A 24,766-nucleotide genomic window follows, 5' to 3' on the forward strand; every position below is an offset into this window, starting at 1 on the left:
GAAAGTGTGCTGGCATACAAGGAGCACCAGGCTTGTCTGGGCACCATGCGGGGCACACGCCCAGCCACCGTCATTAGGGGTGTGCTTGGGTTTGGAGAGGGGACTCTGATGCCCAACCCTGCTTGCCAATCAACCCCTCCCCTGTCCAGTCCCTAACAGAGCTGTTCACACAAGGGATAATGACAAATGGGAAATCAAAGAGCCACTTCATCATTAGCTGAGGCAGTGGATGTGGATTCGTTTGAAAAGTTGAAAGCAGCATTGAATGTAGTTCAGCCAACCTGACAGCTGGCGCGGAGGCCTAGCTTTCAGGATTCCCTGGACAAATCCAGCCTGCCTTGGGACAAGCCTCCCAGCAAAATCCTGTCCAAGGCAGGGGTGCACCTGGACAAGCCAAGGGCTGCTTCCAGTTTGAACAGAGAGCCCAAGCCTTGTACACAGACATTCAGACTGGTGCGCTCCATTTCTCCACAATGGGCAGGGTCACTCACTTGGCTCCAGGCAGCCTCTGGGATGAGATGACTCTAGATCTAGAAGAAGAAAAGGGAAAAGGGGGAGAGAGTTGGGGAAGGGAGCTCACAATTGCTGTGGGCCTACCAGGTGACAGGCACCATGCTGGGTTCTTGGCATGTACTCACAACCATGTGGGCAGGTATTATTACCTTCATTTTAGAGCCCAAGAAATAAAAGCACGGAAGGTTTAAGTAAATTCCCCACAGCCACACAGCTAGAAAAGGTTCCAGTCAGGATTTGAATCCTAATCTGTCTGATGCCTAAATCTAAATCATGCTCTTTTCAGCATACCAGACTACCCTCCACTCCATATTTCCATACAAAAAAAAAAAAAAAAGGCTGGGGAGGAGTAGGAGGATTCTAAACACCCCTGCTGCGGCGTGGACAGGGAGCACCAGTGCTGACATCAGACTGAAAACCTGGTTACTGTGGCCTCCCTGCACCTAAACAAGTGGAGCATCCGAAGCTCAGGGGCCGCCCCCCACAATCCTCCTGTCAATTCCAGGTGACTCCCCTAAAGTCAGGAACGAGGAACCTCCCCGGCAATGCTGTGTCAGCCCGCACAGAGCAGCGAGGACCCAGCCTGTGCTGTTCTGCTCTATAAATCTGGGGCTTAGTGTGGCTGATTAGGGGCTTATATAGAATCTTCAGGTGGCAGATTAAGATGAGTAAAGGACAGAAGCCTTGAGCCCTTGTCCGTAGATTTGTCCTCAGGGACTCAGCTGGTGAGCATTTCCAGTGGGAAATTGCTTCTGGACAGTGGTGATGGCTTCAGCCTGTACTGGTGACATGCTGTCATCCCTGGGTCATCTGAGCATGACACCGTCAGCTACCTGGACACTGGCAAGAGAGGGCAGCGCCAAGGGCCCAGCTTCCCTTCCTCTTTCTGGAGACTGAGAGATAGGACACGTGCATGGGGGCATTTCTTGACATGTGGAGTTCATTCCCTTTTGGAGCAGACAGGGACCCACACTGCTGTGTAAGGTCAGGCTGACACACAATGACTGTAATAAAGACCGAGACTCAGGAAGGTGAAATGTTTTAACCAGGGCCATGCAGCCTTCAAGTGGCAGAGCCAGGCTACAACTCAAGACTTGCTGTCCTGGCCAGGCACAGTGGTTCACGCCTGTAATACCAGCATTTTGGGAGGCCGAGGCAGGCGGATCACCTGAGGTCAGGACTTCGAGACCAGCCTGGCCAACATGGCAAAAACCCGTCTCTACTAAAACTACAAAAATTAGCTGGGCGTGGTGGTGGGCACCTGTAATTCCAGCTACTCGGGAGACAGAGGTAGGGAGAACTGCTTGAACCCAGGAGGCAGAGGTTACAGTGAGCTGAGATTACACTACTGTACTCCAGCCTGGGCGACAGAACAAGACTCTGTCTCAAAAAAAAAAAAAAAAAAAAAAAAAGACTTGCTTTCTTAAAGTTCTCGCTCTTTCCAGCCCGTTAGACCTCTAACTAACCAAATGGCTGAACTTACAGGAACCCAAGGATCTAACTTGCTTACATCATGCCTTCTCTTCTACTGCTCCATGCTGGTCACCTTGCAGCAGTTCCAGCTGTGGTTAGGGAGGATATTCCAGCACCATCCAAACAAAGACAATGTCAGTTAGTTCAGGCTGCTAGAACAAAAATGCCACAGTCTGGGTGGCTTAAACAGCAAACATTTATCTCTCATGCTTCTGGGCTGGGAAGACCAAGATCAAGGTGCTGGTAGATCCAGTGTCTGGTGAGGACCCACTTCCTGGTTTGTAGACAGCCGCCTTCTTCTATGTTCACATGGTGGAGAGTAGAGAGGAGGCAAGCTCTCTAGTGTCTCTTCCTAGAAGACACTATTCCCTTTCTCAAGGGCTCCACCCTCACGACCTAATCACCTGTCAGAGGCCCCACCTCCTAATACCATCACCTTGGAGGTATTAGGATTTGCTAATTTTGTATTTTTTGTAGTAGAGACGGGGTTTCACCATGTTGGCCAGGCTGGTCTCGAACTCCTGAGCTCAAGTGATCCGCCTGCCTTGGCCTCCCAAAGTGCTGAGATTACAGGCGTGAGCCACTGCGCGCAGTCCAGAGGGTGTTTTTCTAAAAAAATTATAATAGCCATAACTGATATTTCTACAGCTCATCACAAAACTTCAAGGTCCTTTCATGCATATTTCCTCATTAAATGCCCTGGTGAACCAGTGCAGTAGGCACTGCACTGCCTATGGATTTGGGGAGCACAAACATTCAGTCCCTAACAGGAGTGGAGGAAAGATATACTGGACAGGTTTCAGGCTGGCAGTGACATGTCACTTCCCATTGTTGGCAGGAACTGCAAACTCAGCAGCAGCAGCCTGTCCATGGCCGCCGTGGACATCCTCTACATTGACATCACACGGAGGTGGAACTCCATGACCCTGGATCAGCGGGACTCAGGTACCTGATAAATGCCTCTGCCATGGCCTGTGGGGGTCCTGACAGGCGTGGGTGGTATATTTTCTGTTCCTTCTTGTCAAAGGTTCAGATGGGGGAAGAAGATGATGCCATCAGATCTAGACATCATCCAGGGATTGAGCTGAATTTAAATCCTGGAGCATTGTCTGCCACCAAATTCTCATGCCACCGTTAGCATTCTTTGCCTTTGCTTAAGGCTCAGATTCCATCCATACTGGGAACACTCAGTTATTCATTCATTTGTTCACCCCTCACACACATTTCCTGAGCATGTGCTGGGCCCAGCCTTGGGTGGGCTGGAAGATATAGTGCTTGGTTCTTGTCCTGAAAGAATTCACTGTAGCATTGGGAGGCAGATGAGAAAATGATGCTGGGTAGTAGGATGCCTGGCTGTGGGGGAGAGAAGCTCAAAGAAGCTATCCGGGAACCCAGCGGAGGAGCTCCTCATCCAGGGAGGGCCAAGGAAGACTTCAGGAGAAAGGTGTATGGGATCAGCTGGTGAACAGGGCTGGGACAGACACTCTGGCAGGGCTATTGCCTGGCCTTGGCATGGACACAGGAGAGGCTGTTGAGCTTAGATCGTATCAAGTAGCCCAGATGGGCTAGAGCAAAAAGGGATGTGAGAAGGGGTAGAGATGGGGTTAGGGGAGCTGTCAAAGCCTTGAATACCACACAAGAAATTTTGATCTTGATCATCTAGGTTCTGTGGTGAAGGGTTCTGTGAGAAGAACCCACCTTCAGGTGGATGAGTTTCCTATCTTTTTCCTCACAGAGGGTGTTTCTCTCTTTCTCTCTCTCTTTTGTTTTTTGTTTTTTTGTTTCTTTGTTTTTGAGACGAAGTCTCACTCTGTTGCCCAGGCTGGAGTGGCATGATCTCAACTCACTGCAACCTCCGGCTCCCAGGTTCAAGCAATTATCCTGCCTCAGCCTCCCAAGTATCTGGGATTACAGGTGCGAGTCACCACACCCGGCTAATTTTGTATTTTTTGTAGTAGAGACGGGGTTTCACCGTGTTGGCCAGGCTGGTCTCGAACTCCTGAGCTCAAGTGATCCACCTGCCTTGGCCTCCCAAAGTGCTGAGATTACAGGCGTGAGCCACTGCGCCCAGTCCAGAGGGTGTTTTTCTAAAAAAATTATAATAACCATAACTGATATTTCTACAGCTCGTCACAAAACTTCAAGGTCCTTTCATGCATATTTCCTCATTAAATGCCCTGGTGAACCAGTGCAGTAGGCGTTATGAGTCTCATTTCACAGACAAGTAAACTGCAGCTCAGGTGACAGAGATCACACAGGACCTGTGAGCCCACAGCACCCCGGCACCCACGCCACCCCCTCTTCTGGCTGCCTCCCTCCAAAAGGGACGCACAGAAGGGAGGCACCGGGTCGTGAGGAGTGGGGCAGCTTGCTCCTGTGAGTCTGCGGAGAGGACCTGAAGTCAGGTTGGGAGATCCAGATTAGAATTGATTATGCCATTTCCTGCCCTTGTCAGCATGAAAAGTCATTCCAACTCCTCATCTCCAGTTCCTCATCTGTAAAATGGCACCAAAAATCCCTGCTCTCCAGGGTTGCTCTGAGGTCTTTGGAGTCCTTGCTGATAAGGACTGGTGCAAGCCAGTTTATCTTATTACTGGACACCCCTTGGGGAGAATCCTGGGGGCCGTCTGCCTGGCAGCTGCTGCACCCCTAGGCAGTCCTGCCCTACACCCATGTGGGCCAGAAACTTCCCAACCACAGAGGCGCAGCCCGTCCTTCCTGCAGGGCACCGGTGCTCAGGCATCACTTGCCGCTTGGCTTCATGTTTAGTAATGATGCTCCCGGCTGCCAGTTCTTGGCCAATTCTTATATGCCAAGCACTCCACAGGCACTTTACATGTGCAGCACCGGCTAGAATTCTCCTAGAGGTAGATATGATTATCTCCATTGTGCAGAGGAGGAAACTGAGGCCCAGAGAAGCATGGCTAGTGGATAAGGTTCAAACACCAATCCACCCGAGCCTCTTTCGGGTTGCCTTCTCCTACTAACTGTCCTAGAGTGAGATGACCACCAAGCTCCCTACAGCTCCCTTTTCTTTAAGTCAAAAGCAAAACCCAGGAAATAGCAGCAGTCATTGAATCAACAAGGTGAGTGCCTCTCTCGCATCTCTGCAGTTGGCAGCTCCCTTCCAGCCCTCCCTGGCAACCAGGAGAGGCGTGAGATGGAGCGTCTTCAAGAGAAGTAGGCAGATTAATTATCATTCCGAGGACTGAGAGTGCTCATGTGACAATCGAGCGGCGGCACTTTCTGCTGACACCTTCAGAAAGCAAAGAAGCGTTTGCTCTGTGAGCTGAATGTGGGGAGTCATCCAGGATCCCACGGAGGGGGCCAGATGAGGGGGTGGGGGTGGCAGTGGAATTATTAAATATTGAAATTGATCAGGAGTAGCAGCAGGAAGCTATTTATCATGTTTTGTTGCTGCAAACTAGCATTACCATCTGGCCCATTGTTAATTCTGAGTAGTTTTTCATGTTTTGTTTGCCTCTTAAATTGCTCCCGGTAAGCGGAATCCACAGGGGCTGTCCGCAATTCAAGCTCCGGTGAGGTTTTCTGGGGTCTGCCTGGGTCTCTGTATTCTGCTGACCAAGCTATGGAAATGAGAAAAATTCTTATTTTTAGCACATACTGATAAGCAAATTCAGGGTTGGGATCTCCCAGGCCTTTCGCCAGACCTCTCAGCCCCTGACTAGGTGGAGTAGTCATCACCAGTAGTAACAGCAGTTTTGAGATTACTTCATTTGTGCATATATCACTGCAAATTCTTGCCAGGCCTTCAAGTTGGGCAACAGCATCCCCTTTTACAGATGTGCACCCTAAGGTTCCAAGAGCAAAAGTGACTTGTCTAAACTCCCACAGCCAGGGAGTAGCAAAGGAAGGCAAGATTTGAACTCAGGCCTCCTACCTCCTCGCCCAGGGTGCTCTTCCCCCATCCAGGGCTACACAAGCAGTGCTTGTTCACTTAAGTAATACAGAGGGTTGGGGCTCGTGAGGCAGGAGTCAGAGGGGACGGCAGCAGCAGGAGGATAAAAGTCAACTCACAGGGCCTGCTGGGAGGACAGAACTGGAGCAGAGAGGGTGCCTGTCCAACCTCTTGTCTCCCTTTCCTCCATCCTCTGAGTTTTCATCACTCCTGGAAGGAAATAACAGGGCCTGGGGGTCTAGAAAGTGGGCCTGGGCATGAAAGCCATGCATGGGAAGCCTTCTGTGCCCATGGTCTCAGTAGCCACTGCTGGTGCCAGCCAGGGCCCAGTTCTTGCCTCCTTCTCAAGGCTGGTCCAAGCCCCTCATTCTCGAGGAGAGGGGCATCTGGAGACAGCCAACTTCTTAGGACCATTCAGGAAGCTACTGAGTAGCAAAAGGAGAAGTCTGTGGTTGAGTGGTTGTTCTTCCTTTTGCCAAGTGTCAGCAGAAAGGCCAGAGGGTCTTCTTTTCTTCCCTCCATGGTGTGGAGCCGAGGGGTTTGAGAACCTCAGATCCAGTTAGGTACTGGCTGGAGGTGTGGGTGCCGTGCTGAGGGAGATGGCTTTCCCCATCCCACAGCTGCTGGGGGCTGAAAAGAAAGAAGCCTGTGAAGAATGATAGAGCCTGGGTTCTCATACTCAAGGAACACGTACTCATTCATTCATTCATCCACTCAACTAACAGCTACTGAACATGCTACCAGGCATTGTGCCCTGCAGGGATATAAAGATAAATTATGTACAGATCCTAGCCTCTTAAGGAAAAAAAGAGACCATTTACTGAACATTTATATGGGACAGAAATAAAAAATGCTTGCTATGAATTACCTCATTTCCTTCTCGCACCATCCTGTGGGATAAGCGTTGTTATTCCCATTCAACAGATGAAAAACCTGAGCCTGAAAGAGGTGAAATTATACAGACATGTCAGGTATTACAGTGGGGGCCAGTAGCAGTGACTCATGTCTGTAATCCCAGCACTTTAGGAGGCTGAGATGGGAGGACTACTTGAGGCTAGGAGTTCAAGACCAACCTGGGCAACATAGCAAGACCCCATCTCTATAAAAAACTTAAAAATTCACCAGGCATGACGGCACTTGCCTATAGTCCCAGCTACTTGGGAAGCTGAGGCAGGAAGATTTCTTGCACCCAAGAGTTCAAGGCTGCAGTGAGCTACAATTGTGCCACTGCACTCCAGCCTGGGTGACAGAGATCCTGCATCTAAAAAAAATGTTACAGTGGGGACCCTAGTATTTGAATAAAAATCAGTCTAACTTCAGAGTCTACTGCCCTTTCCATTATACCCAGTGTCTCTCAGTCACAAATGAATATGACATACAGTTGACAATTGCAATAGTATGCGACCAGAGCTATCATGGGGGGAAGCAACAGAGGAGGGTTGCTGTGAGGGTTAAGAGAGAATGCATAGAAGGCATGTAGCATGCTGTGACCCAGAAAAGCCACCCACTGTGCATTCTGCATCCTCGAGGGCTTAGCACATGGCCTAGAACATGCAAAGCATCTCGCCCAGTGCCCAGTGAGTGTTTGATGAGCAGACGAATGCAAAAATAAAAGATGCCCTGCATCCTCAAAGCAGGGAGTCCCGAGTGTGAGAACCGTGGCTCAGAGGAGAGGTGGTCTTTTTGCCAGAGTCTCCCTCCCCTCCTCTGAATGCCCAGTTGGACTGGATCATCACCCATACCCAGTGCCTGCTGTGTCAAAGTGCTAAAGCATCTTCCCCTCTCCTGAAGCCAGCCAGACCTTCCTTCTGCCATTGTAAGACTTTGGTACACACCGAAGGGGTTAACCAGATCCCTGATGCTTGAGATCTTTATGAACAAAAACAACCTGCAAAAGGGAACCTTGCTATTGAAATGGAGAAGAAAAACATGGTGCTTAAAATAATTAGGAAAAAAATCAAAACTAGTGAGAAAAAGCATGCACATGATGAAATCGAAACCTCAAATAATCAGTTTAAATAAGTGTGCTGTTGATTGTTTTGTGTTTTATTAGACCTCAGGTGCATAGAATTAGATTAACCATTACCCTTGGTTCATGAGACACTTCCATCATGATCCACACGTAGCCTACTTTTATTTAGTTAGTTTTTAAAATTAGCTGTTTTTAGTAATGGAATAAGTATCTGCAAACTCACTACGCAAAACAAAAGCTAGGACTTGACAGTGACCTAAATCTAATATGTGGCTCTCCTCACCTAAGGAACCCCCCAGCTGCACCCTGGGTTCATCATTCCCAAAATGGGCTTGCCTTCACCTCTGTCAGAATGTCAATGACTCTTCAAGAGCTTGATGGAATTTAGTAACATGTAGCTTACGCTCTCCAGGATGCCAATGTAATTGTCATTAAAAAAGAAAAAGATAAGGATTTTAATTTTCACTTCTAGAATTTCCAGCAAGACACAGAACTCTAAATGAGGATATTATCAGCAAAACTGGGATGTCATAGCCCTCAACTAGCCCTCTCATTGCCCAGAATCAAATAAAGAAACAAATTTGTCAGAGAAGATGCATTTATTTCATGTAAATTGCACTCAGGAGCTCCCTCTTATCACTTTCACATCTCCGTGGTAAGAGACGAGGACAGCATCAAGATTCGGCAATTAAAGGCAAAATCACTGGTGTCAGCTGTGAGAGACAAACATTTTACTTGCAAAGGTAACATTTGAGCCGGGCAACCAAGTGTCCTGTCCATCTAACAAAAGACCAACATCTGGAGGCTTCTGAACTTTGTTTACTTCAAAGTCAGATGTTTTTGCTATTTTAAGATATAAGCTAAGGGTCCCTCTCAGTAACCGAAGGGAACATGAGAGCAAAGGAAGAAAAAACTGACTATGGTGTCTTCCCCACCTCCCCTTCCCATGAGAGCTCAAACACCACACACCCCTTGCTTGGAGAGGGAAATCTAAGAATGGCATTGTTTAATATCTGACATATGCTGAGTGCTCTTTGACCAAAATAAGAAATATTTCTTCCACTGCTCGGTGAGCTACATGCCCACCTCCGGGGGCTGCCTTGGTTTGACTTGCTGTATACCCAAAGTCACAGGCTCCAGAATCAGACAAACTGGGCTTTCAATCTGCGCTTGGTCACTTGCTAGCTAACCTCAGGCAAGTTAGGTAACTTCCTCCAAGCCTCAAGTTCATCATGTGTAAAGTGGAGATAATAATGGTGCCTGCCTCCTGGAAACATTGGGATGGATGAAATGAAACAAAACACAGAAAACGCTCAGGGCCATGTCTGCCTGTGGAAAATGCTCAGGAAGCAGGGCTGCCCCTAGTATGATCCCATTGCTCCTACTGCACTACTTTCTTGGGAAGTGCTTCCGGGGCACCCCTGCCAGCTGCTCTGCAGGTGTTGGGGACAGAGATGGGAAGAAGGGCCTGCCTTACAGCCAGATGAGAGAGTCAGGACGTGGCCACAACAGACTCTTCCTTTGTGGCCAGCAGAGTGCCAGGTCCTTCTCATCCCACCCTGGCAACAGTGGGGACAGTGAGGCTGGGGAAGGCAGAGGAAATGTGGTGCTGGCAGCCTCAGCCATGGCTGTGGGAAGCGGGAACCCTGCCCGCTCCCATCACTTACAGGCCTGTGCCGGCCCCCAGCTGCCTGCAGTCACTGGTCTCACAATTCCAACCCCAGGGAAGAACATTGGCACATTTCAGGGCCTTGATAGATGGACCCCTGTCCACTCTGCGTCCTCATTCATCACTAGCCTCACACTCACTCCAGCCAGAATGGCCGGCCCCCTCAGGCCCCCACCTCTGCAGGAACCTTGCTCACCACTGCCCAGGCCCCCTTCCTCACAGAGCCTCCTGCAGTGCTCAGGCTGGGCCCAGCACCATCTCACCTGCTCCACAGCACCCAGCGCTGCCCTTGACCACAGCACACATCAAGTACTGTGAGAGAACTTGGACATCTGCCCCTGACATGAGGCCAACATCTGGGAAACAGAGCTGTTCCCACCTGCATGAGGCCAAGCATTGAGCTTGGCATCCAGCAGGTACCCTGCGAACACGTGTCCCATGGGCCAGGGCTCAGCCGCAGCAACCCACCAATCCCATGGGTGTCTGAGCCTCATGACCATCTCTCAGCGAAATCTCTCAGTCACCGACTGCAAGTCATCTGACGCCTCTGCTCACATCAGCTGGAGTAAGCCCAGGCTGAAATGTATTTGGTTAACGATGAACAGAAATATTGAAGAGTATTTTTATTTGGAATGTTGAGCACAGTCTCCCTTATACATAAACATGGCTTGCCCCCTCCCCCTGAAATACAGGAAGCTGTGGAGAAGTAGGCCAGTTTCACGCAGCGCCTCTTGCGAGGTGTCTGGCACGAACAATGTTCTTCAGCCTTGAAATTATCTCGCAGTCAGATGGGCTTCTCTGGATGTGTGCCCTACACGCTTACAAAATAGTTGGCGTCAGAATTATTTTTAATAAAAGCAAGTGAGCCAGCAGAGATGCCAGCTCAACCTCCGCCTCCCTCACCCAGACCCTGATCTCCGAGGCCTGCTAAAGCCACTTCTGTACTGGTAGTGCCACCAGGCGAGCTGCGGTCACACCCGCTGCCCCTTTGTCGGGCGAGTGCCTGCCCTTCCTCATCCTCAGTCACCTTGAGGGTGGAGATGCCCATTGTCAGGCCCCACCCCCAAAAAACAAAGTGGGGAAAGCTGAATTCTTTTCAGTGTAGGCCTCCCCTCTCCCTGCACTTGTTGCTCACCATCCCCAGATCTTGCAGAAACAGCAGCCGCAGGATCCAGTGTTGTGCAGAAAGCTGGCAGCTGAGTTAGACAGGCTGGGTTTCAATACGCTGCTACCTGCCATTGGGAAGCCCTGAGAGGGGGCACTGCACCTCTGGGAGCCTCAGTGTGCTTTGAAACAGGGCAATGACATCTACCTTGGGGCACTGTCAGAATTTAGTGATAAAGTATGCACCTGGCCCAAACAGTAGCTTTTTCTGTGTCTAACCACCACTATCCTTCCTGGTGGGGGTGTGTGTGTGTTACAGACTACAAACCGTTTCCAAAGTCACCTGTCCACACAATGCACACACTCCCAGTGAGCTCTACCACCACCCTGTATACAGAAGAGGAAACCAAGGCTCAGAGGGCTAGAAACAGCTCCCCAGGCAGGCAGGGGCAGAACAGAGCCGGCCCCGAGTCTCAGTCCTGGTCTGCCTTGTGCAGTGACAACGGTCACAGGCACATGAAGATGTAAGCCCCGTCCCGGTCCTCAAATGCTCCCAGGCCCGAGAATTGGGCAGAACTGTGTTTAGGAGGACAGTCTGGCCTCTGGTCTTGGCCAAGCCTGGTGTTAACAACAACAGCGTGTCCAGGGAGCTCTTGGGCTGTGAGGGCTTCCCCTCCCCCACCCCTCTCATCTGTTCCTCCCACGGCCTGGAGCAGTCAGTAAAACGTTTGTACACACTTTATTGTTGCAAAACACAGCACTCAGTGCTCCCAACTGCTCTGAGGGGAGGAATTTCTCTTATCCCAGATTTAGAGCTGTGATAATAAGGATGGGACGGGTTAGGGGCCACCTCCAATGGCCCCTGCAGTGCTCAGGCTGAGACTCAGGTCTCCTGACTGTATCTTCTCCAGCAGGTTCTCTCCTAACGTGACTGCCAGCGATTGACACTAACACCAGCTACATTTATCAAGCACCCAACACAGGCCAGGTGCTATAAAAGCCTTTTTAAAAAAATTAATAGGCTTAATATTTTTAGAACATATCATTACAGAAAAAATTGAGCAGATAGTACAGAATTCCCATGTAGTCCCCCACCCCCATGCACACAGTTTCCTTATAACACCATCTTGCATGATTGTGCTGTTATAATTAATGGAAAAACCTTGGTATATTATGATTGACTCAAGTCTGTAGTTTGCATTAGGGTTCACTCTTTGTGTTGTATAGTTCTGTGGGATTTGACAAATGCATAATGTCATGTAGCCGCCGTTACAGTGTCATACAGAATAGTTTCACTGCCCTAAAACTTCCCTGTGCTCCCCCGTTCAGCTCTCCCGCCGTGAGCCCCCGATCTTTTTACTCTCTATAGTTTAGCCTTTTTCAGAAAGTCATATTGTTGGAATCATAGAGTATCTAGCCTTTTCAGACTGGCTCTTTTCACTTAACAATGTGCATTTAAGGTTTCTCCATGTTTATTTATGGCTTGCCAGCTCATTTCTTTTTATCTCTGAATAATAGTCCATTGAACGGATATGCCACAGTTTGTTCATCTATTCACTTACTGAGATACAGCTTGGTTGCTTCCAGTTTTTGGCAGTTATGATTAAAGCTACTATAAACATTTGTGCATGGGTTTGTGTGGACATAAGTTTGTAACATGACTGGGCAAATACCCAAGGATGTGATGATTGGATCGTACAGTGCAATGGTTAATTTCAGGTGTCTACTTGACTGGAGTAAGGGATACCTAGAGAATTGGTAAAGCATTAGTTCTGGCTGTGTCTGTGAGAGTGTTTCCATAGGAGATTTGTGTGTGAGTTGGTGAACTGGATGGGGAAGATTCACTCTCAATGTGAGTGGGCACCATCCAATCAGCTGGGCGCCCAAATAGAACAACAACAAAAAAGGCCAAGATGACTCTCTCTTTCTCTCTCTCTCTTTCCCCCCACCTCTCCACTCCTCCCTCTCTGCCACCCCCTTCTGGAGCTGGGACACTCTTCTTCTCCTGTCCTTGGGCATCAGAACTCCAGGTTCTCTGGTCTTTGGACTCCAGGACTTACACCAGGTCCTCCCCTTACCCCCAATCCCCCGCCCCAGCTTCTTAGGCCTTAGGCCTGGGACTGAGAGCTACACCATTAGCATCCCTGGTTCTGGGGCCATTAGACTTGGACTGAGCCACACCACTGACTTCCTAGGGTCTCCACTTTAAAGATGGTCTGTTGTATGTGGGACTTCTCAGCCCTAAGCCAATTCCCCTAATAAATCCCCTTCCACATATCCATATCTATTAATATCTATATCTATCTCTGTATCTATATCTATCTATATCTATTTATCTCTCATATATATATATATATATATATGCAGTGAGTCTTCCATATCCATGCATCCCACATGTGCAGATTTAAATCAACCATGGATTGATAGTTTTTTTTAAGAAAAATAAAAAATAATATAACAATTTAAAAAATACAAATAAAAAATATAGTGTAACAGTTATATAACATTTACATTGTTTTAGGTATTATAAGTAATCTAGAGATAATTTGAAGTATACAGCAGGATGTGCATAGGTTATATGCAAATACTACACCATTTTGTGTAAGGAACTTGAGCATCCGCAGAATTTAGTATCGGTGGGGTTACCTGGAACCAATCTCCTGTGGACGCTGAGGGATGCCAAACTGTCTTTCAAAGTAGTAGTACCATTTTGCATTCCTACAAGTAATGAATGAGAGTTCCTTTTGCCCCACATCCTTGTCAACACTTAGTATACTCAGTTTTTTGGATTTAGCCATTTTGATAGGTATATAGTGCCACCTCATTGTTTTACTTTGCAATTCCCTAAAGACATTTGATGTTGAGTATCTTTTCGCATGCTTATTTGCCATCTGTATAACTTCTTTGGTGAGGTGTCTGTTCAGATCTTTTGCCCATGTTTTAATTGAGTTACTTTTTATTGTTGAGTTTTAAGAATTCTTTGTATATTTTGGAGACAAGTTCTTTATCAGATATATATTTTGCAAATACTTTTCTCCCAGTCTGTGGCTTATCTCATTTTCTTAACAATGTCTTTTCAGAAGTTTTTAATTTTAATGAACTTCAACTTAACAATTTTTTTTTCCTTCATGGATCTTGCTCTTGGTGTTGTGTCTAAAATTTTATAGCCAAACCCAAGGTCATCTAGATTTTCTCCCATATTATCATCTGGAAATGTTATAGTTTTGTATTTTACACTTAGGTCTGTGATCCATTTTGAGTTCATTTTTGTGAAAGGTGTAAGGTCTGTGTTTAGATCCTCTTATTTATTTATTTTGCTTGTTGATGCACCATTATGCCAGCACAGTTGTTGAAAAGACTAACCTCCCTACATTGAATTGCATTTACTCGTTTGTCAAAGATCAGTTGACTATACTGATAGGGGCCTACCAGGACTCTCTCTTCTGTTCCATTGGTCTAGTTACCTATTCTTTTGCTAATACCATACTGTTTTGATTTCTGGAGCTTTATAGTAAATTTTGGAGTTGGGTAGTGTCAGTCTCTGACTTTGTTCTTCTTCTTCTTCGGTGTTATGTTCGCTATGCTGGTCTTTTGTCCTTTCATATAAATTTTAGAATTAGTTTGTCAATATCCACAAAATAACTTGCTGGGATTTTCATTTGGATTGTGTCGAATCCATAGATCAAGTCAGAAAGAACAATAGTGATCTTTCTATTCATGAACATGAAGTAGTTCTTCATTTATTTAGATCTTCTTTTATTTCTTTCATCTAAGTTTTATAGTTTTCCTCATATAGATCTTGCACATATTCTCTTAGATTTATACCTAAATATTTTATTCTATTTTGATGCTAATGTAAATGGTATTATATTTTTAATTTCAAATTCCAATTGTTCATTGCTAATGTATTAAAAATTGACTTTCCTATAATAATCTTATGTTCTTCAACCATACTATAGTCATTTGTTACTTCAGGAGGTTTCCTTGTCAATTCATTGGGATTTTCTACATTGACAATCCATTGAACAAAGACAATTTTATTTCTTCCTTCCAAATCTCTATACCTTTCATTTCCTCTTCTTGTCTTACTGCATTAACTATGACTTCCAGTCCAATGTTGGACAGGAGTGGTGAGGGGGGACTTTTTCTTCCTGATGCTAAGAGGAAAGCATCTAGTTTCTTTCCATTAAACTGTAAATTTTTTTTGTAGATATTGCTTTATCGAGCTGAGGAAGTAATTGCATTGGTCATGGTGTATGATTCCTTTTTTTTTCTTTTCTTTTTTTTTTTTTCCTTAGTGATAGGGTCTTGCTCTGCTGCCCAGGCTGGAGTGCAGTGACACAATCTTGGCTCACTGCAGCCTCAAAGTCCTGGGCTTAAGTGATCCTTCTGCCTCCTGAGTGGCTAGGGCTACAGTCGTGTGCCCTCACACTTGGCTAATTTATTTTTTAAAATTTTTTCTAGAGACTGGGTCTCACAGGATTGCTCAGGCTGGTCTCAAACTCCTGGACTCAAGCAATCCTCCTACTTTGGCCTCTTAAAGTGTTGGAATTATTTGGTGCCCAGCCTATGATTCAATTTGCTGATATTTTATCGAGGGTTTTTGCGTCTATGCTCAAGAGGAATATTGGCATGCAGTTTTTCTTTCCGGTAATGTCATTATCTGGTTTAGGTATTAGGGTAATGCTGGCCTCACAGAATGAGTTAGGAAGTGTTTTCTCTGCTTCTGTATTCTGGAAGACGTTGTAGAGAATTTGTATCATTTCTTTCTTAAACATTTGTTAGAACTCACCAATGAACCTAGCTGGCATGGTGCTTTCTTTTTTGAAAAGTTATTGATTATTCATCTTATTTCTTTAACAGATAAAGGCCTATTCAGATTATCTGTTTATTCTCTTATGAGTTTTCATAAATTGTTTCTTTCAAGGAATGGATCTATTTCATCTAATCAAATTTGTAGACATAGACTTGTTTGTAATATTTTTTTATTTTCCTTTTAATATCCATGAGATCAGTAGTGATAGTGATGATCCCTCTTTCATTTCTGATATTAGTAATTTGTAATACTAATTAGTAATCTAATAGCCTTTTCTCTTTCTCTGTTGTTGCTGTTTTTGTTTGCTTTTGTTTGGTTTTGATTAGCTGGGCTAGAGATTTATCAATTTTATTGATCTTTTCAAAGAACCAGCTTTTAGTTTTCTAGATTTTCTCTATTGATTTCTTCCTATTTTTAATTCATTAATTTGTGTTCTGATTTTTATTATTTCTTTCTTTCTGTTTATTTTGGATTAAATTTGCTTTTTTCCTGGTTTCCTAAAATGGAAGCTTAGATTATTGATCTTAGATCTTTCTTCTTGTCTAATTTATTGCTATAAATTGTTCTTCTAAGCACTAATATCACTGGATCCCACAAATTTCAATAAGTTATATTTTAATCTTTGCCTAGTTTAAAATATTTTAAAATTTCTCGTGAGATTTTTTTTGGATCTATATGTTGTTTAGATATGTGCTACTTATTCTCCAACTATCTGGGGACTTCTCAACCATCTTTCTGTTATTGATTTTCAGTTTAATTCTATTGTGGCCTGAGAGAATACTTTGTATGATTTCTATTCTTTAAAATTTGTTAAAAACATGTGTTTTATGGTCTAGGATATAGTCTGTCTTGGTGAATATTTCATGTGAACTGAGAAGAATGTATATTCTACTCCTATTGGATAAAGTATTGTATACATGTCAATTAGACATAGTTGATTGATGGTGCTGCTATGTTCAACTGTACCCTTACCAATTTTCTGCCTGCTGGATCTGTCAATTACTGATAGAGGGGTGTTGAAGTCTCCAACTATAATAGTAGATTTATCTATTTTTCTTTGCAGTTCTATCAGTTTTGTCTCACATATTTTGACACTCTGTTGTTAGGTGCATACATGTTAAGGATTATTATGTCTCCTTGGAGAATTGTCCCCTTTATCATTATTACTCACCTTCATCCCTGATAATTTTCCCTGTTCTGCAGTCTGCTTTGTTTGAAATTAATATAGCTACTGTAACTTTCTTTTAGTTAGAGTTATCATGATGTATCTTTCTCCAACCCTTTACTTTTTTATCTACTTTTTGTTTGTTTTTACATTTAAAGTGTGTTTCTTATTATCTTTAAGCTGCTTTTCAGTTGGGTCTTGTTTTTGAATCCTCTCAACAGTCTCTGTCCTTTAATTTATTTAAACCATTCACATTTAAAGTACTTATCGATATAGTTGGATTATCATGTTTGTAACAGCTTGCTATTCATTGACTTGTTCTTTGTTTCTGTTTTTACTTCTCTTTTCTGCCTTTTCTGGTTTTAATAGAGAATTTTGTATAATTCCATTTTATCTCTTCTTTTAGCATAGCAATTATACTTCTTTTTAAAAATAGTCATTATCCTAGAGTTTGCAATTAGTTTCCAGCTAATGAGTCTGTTTTCAAATAACACTATACCACTTCACAGATAGCGCAGGTACCTTATAATAGAGAACTTCCGATTTCTCTTTTCCATGCTTTATAACATTGCTGTCATTCATTTCACTTATCCCCAAGCTATCGTCACCCAATACATTGTTGCTATTATTACTTTGAACAATTATCTATTAGATCAATTAAAATTAGAAAAAAACATTTTGTTTTATCTTCTATTATTTATTCTCTAATGCTCTTCCTTTCTTTATGTAGATCTGAGTCTCTGGCCTATATCATTTTTCTTCTCTCTGAAATTTTTTTTAACATTTCTTACAAAGCAAGTCTACTGGCAACAGATCCCTTCAGTTTTTGTTTGTCTGAGAATGTATTTCTCCTTCATTTCTGAAGGATAATTTCACCGCATACAGAATTCTAGGTTGGTGGGGTTTCTTTTTTCAATACTTTCAGTATTTCACTTCATTCCCTTCTTGCTTGCATGGTTTTAGGTGAGACGGCTGGTATAATTCTTGTCCTTAAGGCATTATATATACCTTACCTAAGGCATATATTCCTTACCTGTATATTACCTATACAGGTATTATTTTTCCTCTCTGACTTCTTTCAAGATTTTCTCTTTGTCTCTGGTTTTCTACAGTTTAAATATGATATTCCCTAGGTGTAGATTTTTGTTATTTCTGTGAGCTTTCTGGATCTGTGGTTTTGATGTCTGTCTGTAATTTTTGAAAATTCTCAGCTATTACGACTTCAAATCTGTCTTCTGCTCTTTTCATTCTTCTCTTTCTATATTCTCATAACATATATTTTGTACTTTTTGTCATTGTCCCACTGTTCCTGGATATTCTCCTTTTTTTCAGTATTCTTTTACTTTAATTCATTGTTTCAGTTTAGGACATTCCTGCTGACATATCTTCAAGGTCACTGATTCTTTCTTTGACTGTATCCAATCTGCTGATGGGCCCATTGAGAGCCTTCTTCATTTCTGTTATAATGTTTTTTATTTCTAGCATTTATTTTGGATTCTTAGAGTTTCCATCTTCTCCTTACACTTTCCATCTGTTCTTGAATACTGCATACTTTTTCCGTTAGAGACTTTAACATATTAATCATTATTTTGTATTCTCCATTGGATAATTCTAACATCTGTGTCATACCTGAGTTTGTTTCTCATGCTTGCTTTATCTCTTCACACTGTGTGTTTTCCTGCCTTTTAGCAGGTCTTGTAATGTTTTGTTGAAGGCCAGACGTGAAGTACCTGATAATAGGAACCAAGGAATCAGGCTTTCAGTGTGAGGTTTTATTTTATCTTGCTAGGAGCTGGGCTGTGTTTATTTACTGTAGTCAGACGTGCCAGAAGCTTTGGTTTCCTCCAATTTTTTTTTCTCTCCCTCCCTATTGCCTTTAGATTTCCTTAAAAACTCCTTAAATGGAATCTTTTTCTTGGATCTGTCTCAGTTGTAATCCACTGTTATTACGCTGGAGTGAACCCTGTTGATGTGGTGATAAGGTGCTGGGTAGAGAAACATTTCACAATCTTAAGATTAAATCTGTTCCTAGTGGGCTTGAGTCCATGGGCTGTGACTTTCAGAAGTGCTTCTTAGCCCCTTTTTTCTCCCTTTATGTGTGAAAGCTAGAAAGTCTAGAAAAGCTAGAGTTATCTAATTGCCCTTCCCCTAGGTCAGATCAGCCTCTACTAAAGTAGTTTCTGGCTGGGTGTAATGACTTACACTAAGTAGTCCCAGCACCTTGGAAGGGTGAAGCAGGAAGATCAGATGAGTTTAGGAGTTCGAGACCAGCTTACGCAACACAGTGAGACCCCTGTCTCTACAAAAAATTTTAAAAATTGCCAGGTGTGGTGTCACAGCTACTTGGGAGGCTGAGGTAGGAGGATGGCTTGAGCCCAGGAGGTTGAGGCTGCAGTGAGCTGTGGTTGCACCACTGCACTCCAACCTGGGTGACAGAGGAAGACCCTGTCTCTAATAATAATAATAATAATAATAATAAACAAAAAATAAGTAAATAAATAATAAATAGCTTCCTCCATTAGCAGGCCTTTGTTATGGAGAGTGCTCTAGGCATATTTGAAAATAGTTACCTCCCCCACCCCTTTCTGAAGCATGAGAAGATTTTCTCCAATCTTTTTCTTGAGAACCTGGTGGGGCTTCTGGAGCCCCACCCACAAAAAAAGTGGGAGACCCCCTAAGACTGGCCCCCAGGCGTTTTTAACTCAACCTAGTTAAAGGTTGAGCCTCACACTGTCTCTAGCAACTCATCAATTACCAGTGAAATGTTCTTATCAGCTCCTGGCTCCAGCAGCTTCTGCTCCTGGTAAGCTGAACTCAGCTCTGATTCTCTATATTCACAGGTCTCAATGGTTTATAGGGTGGTGGCTTGCCCTGTGACCTCAATACTCATGGATCTTAGAAAAGTCATTGATTTTTCAATTTGTTCAGCATTTTTTCTTGTTGTGAAGATAGGAGTGACGACTTCTCTCTTTTTTTTTTTTTTTTAAATAAAGATGGGGTCTCACTATGTTGCCGAGGCTGGTCTTGAACTCCTGTGCTCAAGGGATACTCCAGCCTCAGCCCCCAAAGTGCTGGGATTACAGGTATACATCACCGTGTCCAGCCAGGAGCAATGACTTCTAAGCTCTTTATGCGTCAGAGCTGAAACTAAAAGACCTCTGTTAACATTTTGCACATCTCCCAACAATCCTGAGATTTAAGCTCTGTACTCCAGGTTACAGAGAAGAAAGCTAAGGCTCAGAGAGGTTAAGTAATGTGTCCAAGGTCACCCAGCTCGTGAGTGGTAGAGCCATAATTCTTTGTCTTTAGATTCTCATGGTCTTTGAGAAACCGTAGCAATGACCAACATTCCAGAAGTGTTTACCTTTCAGAGATTCTCCAGGGAAATCTGGGCTTACTCATTTAACCCAAGAGAGCAGAGAGAATCTCACAAACCATCTGATCAGTTCTTTGTCATCAAGAAGATGCCCAGGTTACCCAAGACAGAGACTCATCTGGCCCATAGGAGCCACTTTCAGAGTTCATGGGTAACATTTCCTGCATATTCATCTTACTGATATGGAATCATAGTGTTTAAAAGTAGAAGGGGACCAGGCACACAGTAGCTCATGCCTGTAATCCCAGTACTTTGGGAGGCCAAGGCAGGAGGATCACTTGAGCCCAGGAGTTTGTGACCAGCCTGGGCAACATAGTGAGACCCCGTCTCTACACACACATACACAGAGTTACAAAAAAGTAGCCAGGCAAGGTGGCATGCACCTGTAATCCCAGCTACTCGGGATGCTGGGGCGGGAGGATTGCTTGAGCCCAGGAGCTCGAAGCTGCGGTGAGCTATGATTGCATCACTGCACTCCAGTCCTCCAGCCTAGGTGACAGAGAGAAACCATGTGACGTTTTTTAAAAAAGGAGAAGGAGCCTTAAAGATCATCTCTTTCAACCCCCTTGTTTTACACATGAGGGACTCTGAGACCCTAGCAAAGTATTGGAAGAAGCACCTACTATCCATTGGCTTTCTACATCCCCAGCCTGCTCTTTTTCCAGATCTTTTTCGGAGTAAGTTAGACACGTTCCTTTTTGAGATAGTCCACAAATATGTGATGAAATCTACCCTGTCCTTTGGCCCCTGGGAGGTGGAAGAAGGCAGGCACATGCTCTCGGGGTGCTCTGCATCTCACTGGAAGAATTGAGACACTTCCAGTGGTTAGGCATCCATGTCTTCCCTGAAGTCTAGAGAGATCAGTGGTTCTCAACTGGGGGGGACAATTTTGACTCCCAAGGGGACATTTGGCCACGACTTGAGACATTTTTAGTTGTCATACTGGGGGAAGGGAGTTGCTATACTGGCATCTAGTGGGTGAAGCCCAGGGCTGCTGCTCGACAACCTGAAATGCACAGGACAGACCCCCACAACAAAGAATGGTCTGGCCCAATGTTAATAGTAGCCGCTTTTCCCCTTCGGCCTCCTGGGGCTGCTATAACAGTCCTTCGTGCCCCACCACAGCCACACCATGCAGCTGCCACCTGACTCAGGGCAAAGATATGTCCTCAGCCCGGGAGGCCCCAAGCAGCCTCTAAAGAAAGGGAGCTCACCTCATCTGTTCCGCAAGACCTTACATGACTGAGCGCGTTCTTCTTGGTAGCAGGTGGGAGTCTCTGCCCACACTTCCCCACTGATCACATCTGCGAAGGGAGGAGGAAGCCTTACATAAGCGCAGCCTCAGAGAACCTTCTGTCATTTTGGCAACACAGGGCCTGGGGAAGCCCCTCCCTTCCAAAATCTCATGGGGAGCACGGTTCTGTTCTGAATGGGCCCCGGAGGGTTTGCCTGCTACCTGCAGGATACAGGTACATCTGAGCTCTTTAGCCTTTGAGATTAGCCTTGCCAGCCTCATCTCCATCCTCCACAACCGCAGCCCCCATTCCCGCCACACTCTTCGCCCACACGCCCTGTGCTGCTTGGGGCCAGCCAATGTGCTTCCGTTGTGGGGCCTCTGCTCATGGTGTCTCCTTCCTGTAACATCCCTTCCTGCCTTGATTGCCTGCGCAAGGCCCATGGGTGAGATGCTCATCTGTGAAGCTTCCGGACCCTTCTCCCTGCCCTCCCTGCCAAACAGCTATGCTCTCTTCTTGCTCTGTTGATTCCAGGCACACCTCTCCAGCCATCATAGCTCGCTGGATCAGAAGTATTTGCAAGTGTCTGTATCCCCTCTCCACCTGCCTCCTGTGGATGCCAAGTGCCTCATGCCAGTGCCTGATTCAGGCCCAGGGCCCAACACAGGGAAAGCTTATTGAATAAGCAAGCAAGTGAGTGAACAACAAGGTAGACGGGGGTCTCACTAGGCTCCTTACTCTCAGGGTGACTACTTCTAGGACGTCATGGTTCCCTATTGGTCACCTGGTATCTGGACACAGGCCATGTGGCCTCAACTCTGCCTCCTCATTGAAACTGTATGATCGACTGGACATGGTGGTTCATGCCTGTAATCCCAGCACTTTGGGAAGCTGAGACAGGCAGATCACTTAAGGTCAGGAGTTCAAGACCAACCTGGGCAACATGGTGAAACCCCATCTCTACTAAAGATACAAAAAGTAGCCATGCCTGGTAGCAATTGCCTGTAATCCCAGCTACCTTGACGTCTGAGGCAGGAGAATCGCTTGAACCTGGTAGGTAGAGGTTGTAGTGAGCCGAGATCATGCCACTACACTCCCTCCAGCCTGGGTGACAAAGTGAGACCCTGTCTCAAAAAAGAAAAAGGAAACTGTATGATCTTGAACAAGTCACTTGCCCCCTCCAGCCTGTGCACCTGTCGGTAGCCAGCTGTCACATCGCAGCGCGCTGCGTTCCATGCATCCGAGGATACGAGGATACGTAGTGGTCTCAAGTTGAGGAGGTAATAGATCCCAACCGAGTTCAGGACTCTCCCTAATTCTCCATTTGCGGTTGCCCTAACTGGCCCCCAGATAGCACTGCTCCTAGGCATGAATACAATGAAAGAAACATTTTCGTGCACTAATAAAATTACCTTCTCTAAAGAAGGCAATTTGCATGTTAATGTTTTGGGTGATTCGGTGCAGCTCCAGTGCCCTCCAGGCTGCAATTTCTCTCTGACAAAGTGACAAAAATAAACTCCCTCATAAAAGAGCATTTCTCTTCTCTCTCATTTGTGCTCTAACGTGACATTCTTAATGTGAATCAAGTTGAAACCCACTGCTCTGTCTTATTTTTGACACTGATCTGCCTCCTGTCACCGCTCCAAATGGCAGGCCAGCTTTGAAGAGCTCCTCAGAGGGGTCTCACCTTGAGGACAGGGCTCGGTCCACTTGGTGAGTGGGCACTGCTCTGCCCCGCCCAAGGCTGAGGCTGGGGTCTTCTGGAGATTCCAGAAGGCCTTGCCAGTTAACTGTTGGACAGCTGAGGAGATGGGGAAGAGGGTTGCTGTTGGTGGCTGAGTTAGGGCCAATTTGCCCATCTTCCAATTTGCCCATCTTTGGATAGAATGGGAATTCTGAGCCGTGGCCCTCCATGAGAATACTCTTTATTCTGCCAGGCTTGGCCCCTCTCATGACTTAAAGACAATCAAGAAAGAAGACCATGTTTCCAGTGTGTCTTCCGTGTGCCAGACACAGGCCCAGCCCTTTATGTCTGTTTTCTATCACTGAGCCCCTCAGAGCCGGGCAGGATAGAGAGAAACTGAGGCTCCCAGCCGGGCAGTGAGTAAGCCAAGATCACCCCGCAGTGTGTAAGAGGCCAACCGTGGATTTGAACTTAGGCATATTTGATATCAAGCCTGGATTTTTTCTACCCTAAGTGGATCACTTAATGTTCAATGGGCAGCCCCCACATGCCATGCACTGGGGGTGATGGGGACGTGCAGGGACGAACAGAACACCCAAGCCCTGGCACTGCTGACATCCGGCAGCCAAGGCAGACATTAAACCTGGGAACGCAGAAATTGCATGTAATTAGACGTTGTGATGCGTTCTGTGAAATAAGTTTTAATGAGGAGGACAGAGAGGACCTCATTTATATGAACAGGTGGATCAGAGAGATGTGTCAGTGAAGGTAATGCTGAGATGGAAGCTTCACCAGGTGGGACTCAGAGTGTTCCAGGCAGAGGCCAGGGACCGGCCCCAAGGTGGGAACACGTGGAGCAGGGTCTGGGAAATGAAGGCCCACAGGGTGACGGGAATTGGGTCATGGGCTCCAGAGGCAGCTGGAGGGCTCGATCCCTCAGAGCAGGGCAAGAAAGGTGGACAGGGCAAGAAATGTTGTTGTTGAAGAGTTTAAAGCGGGGGAGTGTGTGGTGTGGTCTTTTCTTTTCTTTTTCTTTTTTTGAGACAGAAGCTCACTCTGTCACCCAGTCTAGAGTGCAGTGGCGTGATCTCAGCTCACTGCAGCCTCCGCCTCCCGGGTTCAAGCGATTCTTCTGCCTCAGCCTCCTGAGTAGCTGGGACTACAGGCACCCGCCACCACACCCCACTAATTTTTGTATTTTTAGTAGAGACAGGGTTTCACCATGTTGGCCAGGCTGGTCTTGAACTTCTGACCTCAGGTGATCCGCCCACCTCAGCCTCCCAAAGTGCTGGGATTACAGGTATGAGCCACTGCACGCGGCCCTGATTTGTGTTTCTGAAAGGTCATTCTGGATGCTGTATTGGAAGGGGCAATGGTGGAAGCAGGGAGACCAGCGAGGAGGCTGTGGGGGCTTCAGGGGACGACAGCTGTTCAGGTGGGTGAGGGCAGGAGAACACAGATTTATGGTCCTAGGGATGTGGAGGTGTTGAGAGGAGGTGATGAGAGAAGTCTCAAAAATGACCTCAGGCTTCTGGCTTGAACAAGTAGGTGGGTGGAGAGACCATTTATTAAAATGGGTGAGACTCAAGGAAAAACAGAATTGGGAAGGGAAGACCAAGAGATTCATTTTTAACAGGCTAATGCATTATCCCAGCGGCAAAAAAGAAGGCTGGCCTGGAGATGATGATTTGGAGGGCATGGATTCATTGGAGGCATTTCAACCTGGGGAATGAATGACAGGAAGAGAGAGCCAGAGAAAGGGCCCTGTGGGGCCCACAGCAAGGAAAAGCAGACAGAAGCCAGCAAAAGAGAGGGAGCAAGAAGCAGGAGAGTGAGATGA

At 45.7% G+C, this 24,766-nt stretch overlaps 1 protein-coding gene across 6 annotated transcripts in view; it reads left to right on the forward strand.

Annotated features, from left to right (window-relative positions):
* Positions 1-24,766, forward strand: part of TTLL11 (tubulin tyrosine ligase like 11) — a 273,135-nt gene that overhangs the window by 228,432 nt on the left and 19,937 nt on the right. For all 6 annotated transcript variants that reach the window (XR_012424416.1, XR_012424417.1, XM_005580892.5 and 3 more), the window contains one exon: positions 2,825-2,931. Coding sequence is in view for 4 of the 6 variants with exons in the window: in XM_005580892.5 (XP_005580949.3) it covers positions 2,825-2,931 (107 nt within the window). In the remaining 2 variants the exon portion in view is untranslated. The remainder of the gene's footprint in view (positions 1-2,824; positions 2,932-24,766) is intronic.

This window comes from Macaca fascicularis, chromosome 15, assembly GCF_037993035.2.
Source record: "Macaca fascicularis isolate 582-1 chromosome 15, T2T-MFA8v1.1".
Lineage (NCBI taxonomy): Eukaryota > Metazoa > Chordata > Mammalia > Primates > Cercopithecidae > Macaca > Macaca fascicularis.